At 44.0% G+C, this 13,878-nt stretch overlaps 1 protein-coding gene across 5 annotated transcripts in view; it reads right to left on the bottom strand.

Moving 5' to 3' along the window:
- sash1a (SAM and SH3 domain containing 1a) overlaps window positions 1-13,878 on the bottom strand; it is a 266,052-nt gene that overhangs the window by 148,337 nt on the left and 103,837 nt on the right. For all 5 annotated transcript variants that reach the window (XM_060914078.1, XM_060914077.1, XM_060914074.1 and 2 more), the window contains one exon: window positions 6,979-7,107. In XM_060914078.1, coding sequence (XP_060770061.1) covers window positions 6,979-7,023 — 45 coding nt within the window. In that variant the 5' untranslated portion in view covers window positions 7,024-7,107. The remainder of the gene's footprint in view (window positions 1-6,978; window positions 7,108-13,878) is intronic.

Here is a 13,878-nt window from a genome sequence, read left to right as displayed (position 1 = left end):
TAGGTCATATTTATGCAAAAATATAGAAAATTCTAAAGGGTTCACAAACTTTCAAGCACCACTGTATATATCAAATCATCTCATCTTCATCCGCTTATCTGGAGCTGGGTCGCAGAGGCAGCAGTCTGAGCATGGAAGCCCAAGCTTCCCTTTCCCCAGATACCTCGGCCAGCTGCTCGGGAAGAACACCGAGGCGTTCCCAGGCCAGCCGAGAGACATAGTCCCTCCACCATGTCCTGGGTCTTCCCTGGGGCCTCCTCCAGGGGGGGGGCATGCCTGGAACACCTCCCCAGGGAGGCGTCCAGGAGGCATCCGAAAGAGATGGCTGAGCCACCTCAGCTGATTCCTCTCGACGTGGAGGAGCAGCGGCTCTACTCCGAGCTCCTCCCGAGTGATTGTGCTTCTCACCCTATCTCTAAGGGAGTGCCCAGCCACCCTACTAAGGAAACTCATTTTGGCTGCTTGTATCCACGATCTTGTTCTTTCAGGCATTACCCAAAGCTCATGACCATAGGTGAGAGTCGGAATGTAGATCGACCGGTAAATCGAGAGCTTCGTCTTTTGGCTCAGCTCCTTCTTCACCATGACGGACCGGTAAAGCGACCACATCACTGTGGAGGCTGCACTGATCCGCCTGTCGATCTCACGCTCCATCCTTCCCTCACTCCTGAACAAGATCCCGAGATACTTAAACTCCTCCACTTGAGGCAGGACTTCTCCACCAACCTGGAGATGGCAAGCCACCCTTTTCCAGTTGAGAACCATGGCCTCGAACTTGGAGGTGCTGATTCTCATCCCAGCCACTTCACACTCGACTGCAAACTGCCCCAGTGCATGCTGAAGGTCCTGGTTTGAAGAAGCCAACAGGACATCATCCGCAAAAAGCAGAGATGAAATCCTGTGGTTCCCAAACAGGACTCCCTGCGGCCCCTGGCTGCGCCTAGAAATTCTGTCCATAAAAATTTTGAACAGAACCGGTGACAAAGGGCAGCCCTGCCGGAGTCCAACATGCACCAGGAACAAGTCTGACTTACTGCCGGCAATGCGAACCAGACTCCTGCTCCGTTTGTACAGGGACCAGACAGCCCTTAGCAAAGAGCCCCGAACCCCATACTGCCAAAGCACCCCCCACAGAATACCACGAGGGACACAGTTGAATGCCTTCTCCAGATCCACAAAGCACATGTGGACTGGTTGGGCAAACTCCCATGAACCCTCGAGCACCCTATGAAGGGTATAGAGCTGGTCCAGTGTTCCACAACCAGGACAAAAACCGCATTGTTCCTCCTGGATCTGAGGTTCGACTATCGGCCGAATTCTCCTCTCCAGTACCCTGGAGTAAACCTTCCCGGAGAGGCTGAGAAGTGTGATTCCCCTATAATTGGCGCACACTCTCTGGTCCCCTTTCTTGAAAAGAGGGACCACCACCCTGGTCTGCCACTCCAGAGGCACTGTCCCCAACCGCCATGCAATGTTGCAGAGGCGTATCAGCCAAGACAGCCCCACAACATCCAGAGACTTGAGATACTCAGGGCGGATCTCATCCACCCCCGGTACCTTGCCACAGAGGAGCTTGCAAACCACCTCAGTGACTTCGGCTTGGGTAATGGACGAGTCCACTTCTGAGTCATCAGCCTCCGCTTCCTCAATGGAAGACGTGATGGTGGGATTGAGGAGATCCTCGAAGTATTCCTTCCACCGCCCGACAATATCCCCAGTCGAGGTCAACAGCTCCCCACCCGCACTGTACACAGTGTTGGCAAAGTATTGCTTCCCCCTCCTGAGGCGCTGGACGATTTGCCAGAATTTCTTCGAGGCCAACTGATAGTCCTCCTCCATGGCCTCACCGAACTCCTCCCAGTTCCGAGTTTTTGCCTCCATAACTGCCCGAGCTGTGGCACGCCTGTCCTGCCGATACCCGTCAGCTGCCTCAGGAGTCCCGGAGGCCAACATGGCCCAATAGGACTCCTTCTTCAGCTTGACGGCATCCCTTACTTCCGGTGTCCACTACCGGGTTCGGGGATTGCTGCCACAACAGGCACCGGAGACCTTGCAGCCACAGCTCCGAACAGCCACGTCAACAATGGATGCAGAGAACATGGTCCACTCAGACTCAATGTCCCCCGCCTCCCTCGGGGGCTGGGAGAAGCTCTCCCAGAGGTGGGAGTTAAAGACCTCCCCGACAGAGTGCTCGGCCAGACATTCCCAGCAGACCCTCACCATACGTTTGGGCCTGCCAGGTCTGTCCGGCTTCCTCCTCCACCAGCGGATCCAACTCACCACCAGGTGGTGATCAGTTGACAGCTCAGCCCCTCTCTTCACCCGAGTGTCCAAGACATAGGGCCGGAGACCAGATGAAACGACAACAAAGTCAATCATCGACCCCCAACCTAAGGTGTCCTGGTGCCACGTGCACTTATGGACACCCCTATGCTCAAACATGGTGTTCATTATGGACAAACCGTGACTAGCACAGAAGTCCAATAACAAAACACCACTTGGGTTCAGATCGGGGAGGCTGTTCCTCCCAACCACGCCCCTCCAGGTGTCACTGTCATCGCCCACGTGAGCGTTGAAGTCCCCCAGTAGAACAATGGAGTCCCCAGTCTGAGCACCTCTCAGTACCTCTCCCAGGGACTCCAAGAAGGCCGAATACTCTATACTGCTGTTCGGCCCATAGGCACAAACAACAGCAAGAGCCCTCTCCCCAGCCCGAAGGCGCAGAGAGGCAACCCTCTCGTTCACTGGGGTAAACTCCAACACATGTCGGCTGAGCTGTGGAGCTATAACCAAGCCCACACCAGCCCGCCGCCGCTCACTGTGGGTGACTCCAACGAAGTGGAGAGTCCAGCTCCTCTCAAGGAGCTGGGTTCCAGAGCCCAAGCTGTGTGTGGAGGTGAGCCCGACTATCTCTAGCCGGTACCTCTCAACCTCCTGCACAAGCTCAGGCTCTTTCCCCCCCAGCGAAGTGACATTCCATAGCTAGCAGCTGTGTTCGGGGATCAGGCCGTCGAGGTCCCTGCCTTTGACTGCCGCCCAATCCACACTGCACTGGCCCCCTACTACTACCTCTGAGGGTGGTGAACCCACAGGAGGTCGGACCTACATCACCGCTTCGGGCTGAGCTGGGCCGGGCCCCATGGGCAAAGGCCCGGCCACCAGGCGCTTGCGTACAAGCCCCAACCCCGGGCCTCACTCCAGGATGGGACCCCGGCTGTGCCATACTGGGCGATGTCACGGTCCTTGTTTTGTTAATTTCCATAAGGGGTTTGGTGAACTGTTCTTGGTCTGGCCTGTCACCTAGGACGACCCTAACAGGGGCGTAATGCCCCGACAACATAGCTCCTAGGATCATTCAAGCACACAAACCCCTCCACCACAATAAGGTGGCAGTTCTATAGTGTATACACACACACACACACACACACACACACACACACACACACACAGGCACACACACAGAGCTCTGAATACAGCTCAATTTTTGCTTAAATCAGCATCTCTATGTGTGGCAGCCAATTTACTAGTGTGTGTGCTGGAAATCCAACACAAGCACACCTCATTTTACTTAATGAGGTACTGATTAGGTGATCGCCTGAACCAAATCTTATTGAATAAGGAAAAGTATAAAAATCACTACTGTGGTCATCAGTATCCTCTTTCAGGAGGACCAATTTGGATGGCAAAAACAATGCTAGTAGTACCTTAAATTTAACTGGAATACAAATATATCGACAGTGGTGCTTGAAAGTTTGTGAACCCTTGAGAAATGTTCTATATTTCTGCATAAATATGACCTAAAACATCATCAGATTTTCACACAAGTCCTAACAGTAGATAAAGAGAACCCAGTTAAACAAATGAGACAAAAATATTATACTTGGTCATTTATTTATTGAGGAAAATCATCCAATATTACATATCTGTGAGTGGCAAAAGTATGTGAACCTCTAGGATTAGCAGTTAATTTGAAGGTGAAATTAGAGTCAGCTGTTTTCAATCAATAGGATGACAATCAGGTGTGAGTGGGCACCCTGTTTTATTTAAAGAACGAGGATTGATCAAAGTCTGATCTTCACAACACGTTTGTGGAAGTGTATCATAGCACGAACAAAGGAGATTTCTGAGGACCCCAGAAAAAGTGTTGCTGATGCTCACCAGGCTGAAAAAAGGTTACAAAACCATCTCTAAAGAGTTTGGACTCCACCAATTCATAGTCAGACAGACTGTGTACAAATGTAAGAAATTCAAGGCCATTGTCACCCTCCCCAGGAGTGGTCGACCAACAAAGATCACTCCATGAGCAAGGCGTGTAATACTCGGCGAGGTCACAAAGGACCCCAGGGTAACTTCTAAGCAACTGAAGGCCTCTCTCACATTGGCTAATGTTAATGTTCATCAGTCCACCATCAGGAGAACACTGAACAACAATGGTGTGCATGGCAGGGTTGCAAGGAGAAAGCCACTACTCTCCAAAAAGAACATTGCTGCTTGTCTGCAGTTTGCTAAAGATCACGTGGACAAGCCAGAAGGCTATTGGAAAAATGTTCTGTTGTTGTGTTCTGTGGTTCTGAGACCAAAATAGAACTTTTTGGTTTAAATGAGAAGTGTTATGTTTGGAGAAAGGAAAACACTGCAGTCCAGCATAAGAACCTTATCCCATCTGTGAAACATGGTGGTGGTAGTATCATGGTTTGGGCCCGTTTTGCTGCATCTGGACCAGGACAGCTTGCCATCATTGATGGAACAATGAATTCTGTATTCTACCAGCAAATTCTAAAGGAAAATGTCGGGAAATCGGTCCATGAACTGAATCTCAAGAGAATGTGGGTCATGCAGCAAGATAACAACCCTAAGCACACAAGTCGTTCTACCAAAGAATGGTAAAGAAGAATAAAGTTAATGTTTTAGAATGACCAAGTCAAAGTCCTGACCTTAATCCAATCGAAATGTTGTGGAAGGACCTGAAGCGAGCAGTTCATGTGAGAAAACCCACCAACATCCCAGAGTTGAAGCTGTTCTGTACGGAGGAATGGGTTAAAATTCCTCCAAGCCAGTGTGCAGGGCTGATCAACAGTTTAGTTGCAGTTATTGCTGCACAAGGGGGTCACACCAGATACTGAAAGCAAAGATTCACATACTTTTGCCACTCACAGATATGAAATATTGGACAATTTTCCTCAATAAATAAATGACCAAGTATAATATTTTTGTCTCATTTGTTTAACTGGGTTCTCTTTATCTATTTTTAGGACTTGTGTGAAAATCTGATGATGTTTTAGGTCATATTTATGCAGAAATATAGAAAATTCTAAAGGGTTCACAAACTTTCAAGCACCACTGTATTCATCATGCCAAACGAGTTAAAAATAGAAGTTTTGCATCAGAAAAAGAAGAGTTCAATTCTGGCTTGAAAACCTCTGGAATGTGATCAAGAGGAAGTTAGGTTTTTACAAGTCATCAAACAAAGCTGAGCTGATTGAATTTTTGCTCCAGGACTGGCATAAAGTCACCCAAGAGTAACGTGAAAGACTGGTGGAGAGCATGCCAAGTTAGATGAAAGCTGTGATTAAATGTCAGGGTCAAATATTGATTTCTGAACTCATCCGAAGTTCAAAAATTAGTCTTGTTTAATATTGGATGATCTTGATTTCTACACATTATTCAAGGTCTGAAAACACTTCATCTTTTTTGTTATTTTGACCAGATGTCATTTTCTACAAATAAATACTCTTAGTGACAAATATTTTCATGTGCACTTTGGGGGAAATGTTGTCAATAGTTTATGGAATAAATCAAAGATTCATGCTCCTCAAACATGTACCTATTAATAGTAAAACCAGAGAAACTGATAATTTTGCAGTGGTCTCTGAATTTTTTCCAGAGCTGTGTGTAACAACAGTTATTCCACAAAACTGAGTCATACATGAACTGATAGCCAATGAGGCGCATCGCACCGAGTTGGCTATAAGCCATGTACGATGAGATTGAGTTTAATAGCTGTTTTATTACAGTACATCCACATTCACTGGATTTTGAGAAACAGAGCATTTTTATTTTTTGCAAATTTGATAAATAAAAACTTCATACAAAATGTCCGACAAAATTTCCGCTTAGAACGTAAACAAACCAGGGAAATGACAGTAGCAATTTTTGAAAAATGTTATAATAATAATCTAGAAAATAAAAAAGATATGTTCTTACTATCAAATACATTTTTCCCATATTTTCTTGCTTTTTTTGGGGGGGGGTATTTTTGAGTAAAGTTTTTATTTCGTCCTCGGTTTGTTCAGCAACATGCTACGCCATTTTGTTCTTCTTCTTCTTTAGAGTTTTGTGGCAGTTGGGAAACCAACTTAAAGGTGCATTACCGCCATCAACTGGGCTGGAGTGTGGAACAGGAGATATTGGGGGGGGGACTATTTTCTTTCAAGTTGGCATTTTGTTTTTCTCTACTCACAGTATTTGAGCTGATATTCTAGTAGTAGAGTAGCCAGAGTGCATGATTGCTCATGTCCAGTGAATGTGGCTATCACATCTCATCTCATTATCTCTAGCTGCTTTATCCTGTTCTACACTACAGGGTTGCAGGCAAGCTACGGTCACACCTACGGTCAATTTAGAGTTACCAGTTAATCTAACCTGCATGTCTTTGGACTGTGGGGGAAACCCACACGGACACAGGGAGAACATGCAAACTCCTCACAGAAAGACCCTCGTTGGTCACGGGGCTTGAACCCGGACCTTTTTGCTGTGAGGCGACAGCGCTAACCACTACACCACCATGCTGCCCTGAATGTGTGTGTGTGTGTGTGTGTATGTGTATATATATATATATATATATATATATATATATATATATATATATATGTGTATGTGTGTGTCACGTGCATACACACAAATACAAATATACCAAAGCACACAGTTCTCACTGATGTAACTGTTACTACTGAGGGAGTCGCACAGGAGTGAACTCACCATTTCGAGTTCCTGGGAGATGTGACGCCTGCGTAGCTCCTCCATGCGCTCGCTGACGTCACTGAAGCATGTGTTGTAGTATTCCGAGTATTCCTGCGCTAGATCGTTGATATTACCCAGAGAGCCATCCTGCTCTCAGACACACACACACACACACACACACACACACACACAAAGAAACAGGGACAACTCTGATTAGATGACAGCAGGACCAACCATCAGCAAAGTTCATTAGAGTCAGAAAGGTCATAAAGGAAGAAGCTATACTGGAGATAGATGGATCTAAATATATGCCAGAAATAATGCAGAAGTGTGTCTTAAGCAGTGCCTAGTATGGGTTATGGGAAATACCAGTTTCACACACCTTATTGTGCAGTCATTTCACCTGTTTTGGTGTCCTAGACACATGATATTAATTCAGCTCATGACTGAATTAATTTGCAGAATTTAATTTGCAGAATTAAAGGATATACGCAGAACCATGCACTCACTTTGTTTCAATGCCTTGAGGCCTCAAGAATGGCATAGGAATAGTTTTAAGCATTAACAATAAATCTAATATAGTAATTTTTACAATTAAAGTGATTCACATAGATAGCGGTCTGATGAATGACCTTGAAATCCGTGACGTCACAGCAAGGCAAGGCAAGGCAAATTTATTTATATAGCACATTTCATACACAATGGCAGTTCAATGTGCTTTACAGAAGTAAAAACAAAAACAGTAAACAATAGAGAAATAAAATTACATAAAATAATTTTATTTTTATTCTAAAACAATTAATTAAAAGAATTAAAAGAATTAAAAGAAAATAAGAATTAAACAATAGTAAAAATAAAATAATAAAATGAAGTAGTAGTTCAAATAGGATGAGAAGAGAAAAAAAACCCCAGCAGAATAGAATAAAGAATAAAATAGGATAAAGTTAAAGTAAATTTAAAACATGCAGAGAAGTAAAGATTATAAAGAATGTAAAAATATTAATTATTTAACAGAAAGCATCTGAAAACAGCTTGGTCTTTAACCTAGATTTGAAACTGCCAACAGCAGGAGCATTTTTAATGTCCTCTGGGAGTTGGTTCCATAGCTGTACTGCATAGTAGCTAAAAGCTGCTTCACCACACTTTGTTTTAACAGCTGGTTTTAATAGTAAATTTTTCTGTTTTGATCTGGTAGATCTGATTGGGTTAGGCCGCTGCAACATATCAGAGAGGTAATTGGGCCCTGTACCATTTAGAGATTTGTATACCAGCAGCAATACTTTAAATTCAATTCTGTAGCTTACTGGAAGCCAGTGAAGGGACCTTAGAATTGGAGTAATGTGCTCTGTTCTTTTTGTTCGTGTGAGAACCCTCGCCGCTGCATTTTGAACCAGCTGAAGTCGTTTGATGGTCTTTTTTGGCAAGCCTGTGAAAAGGCCATTGCAGTAATCAACCCTACTAGAGATGAAGGCATGTATTAGTTTTTCCAGATCATTTTTTGACATAAGTCCTCTTAGTTTGGAAATGTTTTTTAGGTGATAAAATGCCGTTTTAGTGATTGCTTTCATGTGACTGTCAAAGTTTAGCTCGCTGTCAATGAAAACACCAAGATTTTTAACCATTTCTTTAGTTTTAATCCCTTTTGTGTCAAGAATAGTGGTAATCCTGAGTCTTTCATCTTTTTTTCCAAATAGAATTACTTCTGTTTTATCTGTGTTCAGCTGAAGAAAATTTTGTGACATCCAGCTACTGATTTGATCGATACACTGGTAGAGACATTCAAGGGGGGCATAATCATTAGGTGATAGAGCAAAATAAATTTGGGTGTCATCTGCATAGCAGTGATACAAAATTGAATTTTTATTAATAATTTGCCCAAGTGGGAGCATATAAAGGTTGAAAAGTAATGGTCCAAGAATCGACCCCTGGGGGACACCACAGGTCAAGGACATTGACGTTGAGGAACAATTTCCCAGGGTAACAAAGAAGCTTCTATCTTTTAAGTATGAATTTAACCAATTGATAACTTTACCAGTCAATCCAACCCAGTGTTCAAGTCGATATAGCAGTATGTTGTGATCAACAGTATCAAAAGCTGCACTGAGGTCCAGTAATACCAGGACCGATGTTTTGCCTGCATCAGTATTAAGACGTATGTCATTTATAACTTGAATCAGCGCTGTTTCAGTGCTATGATTGGCACGAAATCCTAACTGAAAATTATCAAAACGGCTGTTTGATATCAAGAAGGCAGTTAATTGATTGAAGACAATTTTTTCCAGGATTTTCCCGATGAATGGTAAATTTGATATTGGCCTGTAGTTATTTAACACTGAAGGATCCAGATAATTTTTTTTTAAGAAGGGGCTTTACAACGGCTTTTTTTAGGGACACAGGAACAACGCCAGTCTCCAGGGATGTATTTATAATTTGAAGCACATCTGTAATTATAAGATGAAGAACAGACTTAAAAAAGTTGGTGGGCAGAATGTCCAGTTCAGATGTTGAGGAACTGAGATTTTGTACAGTTTTTTTCAAGAGTCTCATAATCAATTAAACAAAATTCTGACATTGTGTTGAAGTTCTATCTATCTATCTATCTATCTATCTATCTATCTATCTATCTATCTATCTATCTATCTATCTATCTATCAGCAGGAAGTCTATTGGTCTCATCGCCATTTCCGCTATACTAAAACACAGAGCTGACTGCAACTCCGATCCTCCATTTTGAGCTAATTTATCACCATGCCACGTAGATGTGTTGCTGACGGGTACAGCAACACGACAGAAGGTGGATTTATGTTGCATTCACGGCCCAAGAATGTTTAAACTGCAAAGATTTGGATGAGTTTTGCGAGAAGTTCACAGGCACATTGGGTGGTCTCTCCTCTGCTCTGCACATTTTACTTAAGACTCGTACGAGACATCTGATCTGTTGAGGAGTGTTGGCTATAAGCCCGTATTGAAAGAGGGTGCAGTACCAACAATTAAATAAAACTACAGGACAAGGAAAGTAAGTTCAGTTGCACCAGTTCTCCTGGAGTGTGAGTCGAGGGTTGTTGCTAAAACCCAGGACGGAACGGGACATGTTATCGCTCGGGCAGTGACCTTCCAACGGTTGTTGCTAAAACCGGTGACATCCCATCCCAGGTTTTAGTAATTGCCTGAGCCAAGCAATAATGGCGAAGTACTCAGTATGGAGAAAATGGAGAATGAATGGACCAGCCGTCTGATTTCTCCACTGGATATGCTTGCCTCAGCAGCAATATCTCGCCCTTACGTGGAAGAAGCGAATGAAAGGAGAAATGAACGAACAACTGAAAGTCAGATTGTATAAAAAAAAAAAATTGGCCACAAGATCGGCCTTCAAGAAGCGAGAACACAGACTTGTAAGCTGCAACTCTCATTTGAATACAAAACAAGAAAAACAACAACACTTGTTGTTTACCTGCATTTGTGACACCTCACCGAATCCAGGGACACATGTTGGCCGAAACGAATCCGAGATAATCGCAAAAGAAGCATTTTTTTTTTGAAATTTGTGATTTTCATTTTTTTCCATCATGTGCAAGTTGAGATCTTGAAGAATGCAATCAGTATTTCAGATAATAGATTGTTTTGTTGGAAAAGCATACATTTTTTGTTGCAAATTGTCTCGTTTTTGTCAGGACTGTAGCCTGCTGGGGAGTGTGGGTAAATTACCATATGGGCCATTCACATGATGATTTAAGTCTTTTTTTTTCGCGAATTAGCTGTATGATACGAGCTGAGCTCGTGGCTACTTAAGCTGCATACAGGCATGTAATTTCACTATGGAATGAGCAAGCTAAACAGAGCGCAGAGGAGCTAAAACACCGCGAAGCAAACAGACACACAGTATTTACATCGGAGATAACCATTTCTAGCAAAAAAAAACCAACCTTGTTTTCCAGATTGAATGGAATACTTGAATGATCGGATGATACACGGACCGTTCTAGGATTACATTCTATTGGAGGCATTGATGTGTGCAAGGCGACGTTTCTCTTTCTGATGGGGTAAGTTTATTAATCTAAGGCTGTGTGGTTATTTTTGCATGTAACCGAGAGTGTTGTGGTTTGGTTACATTAAACTAGTATTGTGTTAGTTGTATCATCATCGTGCTATTTTTCTTTCTTACGGTGTGAGTATTTTGTTATTTTTGCATGTAACGGAGAGTGTTGTGGTTTGGTTAAGCCTAGGTCACAACCAGACGTACGATTTTTTGGCTGTGCGATTTTTGGCGTTTCCCACATCGCTGCGTTTTTTTTTTTTTTGTTCATGGAGAAAGACGCGCGTTGGCCGTAAGTTTGTCTTGCAACCTGAAAAAAACGTAAGTGCCCGTAGAGTTTGTTTGACATGACAAAGAACCTCTGCGGCCGGTCTGCAGCTCGAAAATCAGCACATCACACGCGCGCTCTCGTGCGTTTCACGCGCGCTCTCCGTGTGTTTCTTGCGTTTTTTGCATGTAGACCGGCCGTAGGAGCACGTACGGCCGGTTGTGACCGAGGCTTTACATGAAACTAGCGTTGTGTTAGTTGTGTCATCATCGTGCTATCTTTCTTACGGTGTGAGTAATTTTTCAACCACAAAACGTTAAAGTATACTTTAGGACTTATTTTTGTCCTTCATAATTGTGTTGGGCATACTTTGCATGGAAGGAAAATTGACGTGGTGATCTTTGTTTACATGAAAGTAGCATCGTGCTCGCTCATAGGGGGTAGGGCTTTCCTTAATATCATGCAAATGAGCACCATTATGTGCCCGCCCTACACCCAGAGTAGCTGAGATGGAAAACTTTGGTGGGGTTTACATTAGACCGTATCAGCGGATCATCAGATTAACGTTTTTAAAAACGATTAGCGTGCACACAGCAACGCCAATACACGATTCGCGTGCACACAGCAACGCCAATACACAGATACGCTAATCACATGACTAATTAGACGGCATGTAAGTTGAAATGTGTAATGTGTAATTTCTCCTCAGCAGCTCGGCTCCACAGGCATCCTGCGCTCCAAATCACTCCGCCCTGAACAGCGAATGCCCTCTGGAGGGTGCGCACTCCAGCCCTGCGCAGCTCACAGAGCGCGCGAGTGAAGCGCACGAGCAGTGATTCGGGACTGAGCCGCTGTGTGTGTGATCCCAGTGCATATCGGGCATGCGCAAGTCACTCACCACTTGCAAGTGGAAGGATGGCAAGCCTAAAGACAATCATAACTACACAATGGGCAGTATTTGCATCAGTATTTGCAGTATTTTCATACTTTTATACTCTTTAATGAAAGGTGATACAAGGCGGAAGTCCACACCGTTTTTCAGCAGTCGCGTCACATGACCAACACCAGTGAATCAGGAAGGTGGATGTCACAGTGACGTTGTCCAATGATGATGTCAGCTAGAGCTCAGCACAGCGTATCCGCGTATCCTCAATGTTTACACAGCACCGGACTAGACACGAACTGGATTGAATACGTGGGCCCTGGCGGATTCCCGTTTCCCGGCGTTTTAATGTGAACGGACAGTGCATCCACGAAGAAAATGAGACAGATATGGTCTAATGTAAACTTGGCCTTTGAGGGCGATTTTCTCCCTTTTCTGTTTTAAGAGGTATACACTTTCAAAAGGCCACACATTCTTCAAATATTGTCAGATCTCCACATGGAAGGCATCATTGGAAAGCTTAGAAACTGTACTTTCTGAATCTGTCAATAACTCAAAATGCCCCCGGGCCGACATGTGTCCCTGGATTCTGGATTTGGGCACATTTAGATTAATACATGTAACTTGTATTGTGTGTTTAAGTTACCGGTATAAGATTATTTAATTTGCTTCAGAATGTGATTGTCTCAATTCATCTGATTATTTAATTAGCCTTCTAAGTTTTATCAGTGAAAATGCATGCATGTACATGTATGTTCTCATCTCATCTCATCATCTCTAGCTGCTTTATCCTGTTCTACAGGGTTGCAGGCAAGCTGGAGCCTATCCCAGCTGACTACGGGCGAAAAGCGGGGTACACCCTGGACAAGTCGCCAGGTCATCACAGGGCTGACACAGACACAGACAACCATTCACACTCACACCTACGGTCAACTTAGAGTCACCAGTTAACCTAACCTGCATGTCTTTGGACTGTGGGGGAAACCGGAGCACCCGGAGGAAACCCACGCAGACACAGGGAGAACATGCAAACTCCGCACAGAAAGGCCCTCGCCGGCCACGGGGCTCAAACCCGGACCTTCTTGCTGTGAGGCGACAGCGCTAACCACTACACCACCGTGCCGCCCTACATGTATGTTGAGTAAGTTATAACACCTATCCTGTTTTAATGAGAGTCAACCCACACTCAATGAAGTCAAATCGGTCTTAGCTGAGCAAGTCAGTCACGGTATTTCTTACTTTCACCATAAATTTTTTATTTATGTGACTTTGGTCTATAGCTGTCAAAGGCCTCGGTCTTAAAACCGGTTACCGCTGTGACATCACACACTCAGGGCTGGCTGGCTCAGCGGGGCAGCTCAAATGCTAACTTTGCGGTCGAATTTAACTCTCAAAAATATATATTTTTTATTCCCATTTATGCAGCATACAAGAATCAAGGATGGAGATACTATCCACTCAGAAACTTATTTAAAAATAAAAGGTTCTGCATATCTCCTTTAAGAATTTGAAGCTACATACATACGTATACATACATAATACCAAAAAACACCTTAGAAAACTCTTCATTAAAGCATCATAGCGCACATTCCTGCTCCTGTGGAGCAACCAATTCAGCCAGTTACACATGTGCATTCTGTCCGCATTCCTCTCGGGGGTTTTTTGTTTTGTTTTTTTTATACCTCAAAACAATTCTATTGTAATGTACTGTGTGTGTGCTTGTCTCTGCCTTGA

This window comes from Neoarius graeffei, chromosome 2 (assembly GCF_027579695.1).
Source record: "Neoarius graeffei isolate fNeoGra1 chromosome 2, fNeoGra1.pri, whole genome shotgun sequence".
NCBI lineage: Eukaryota > Metazoa > Chordata > Actinopteri > Siluriformes > Ariidae > Neoarius > Neoarius graeffei.
This window is presented reverse-complemented; position numbering and strand designations above follow the sequence as displayed.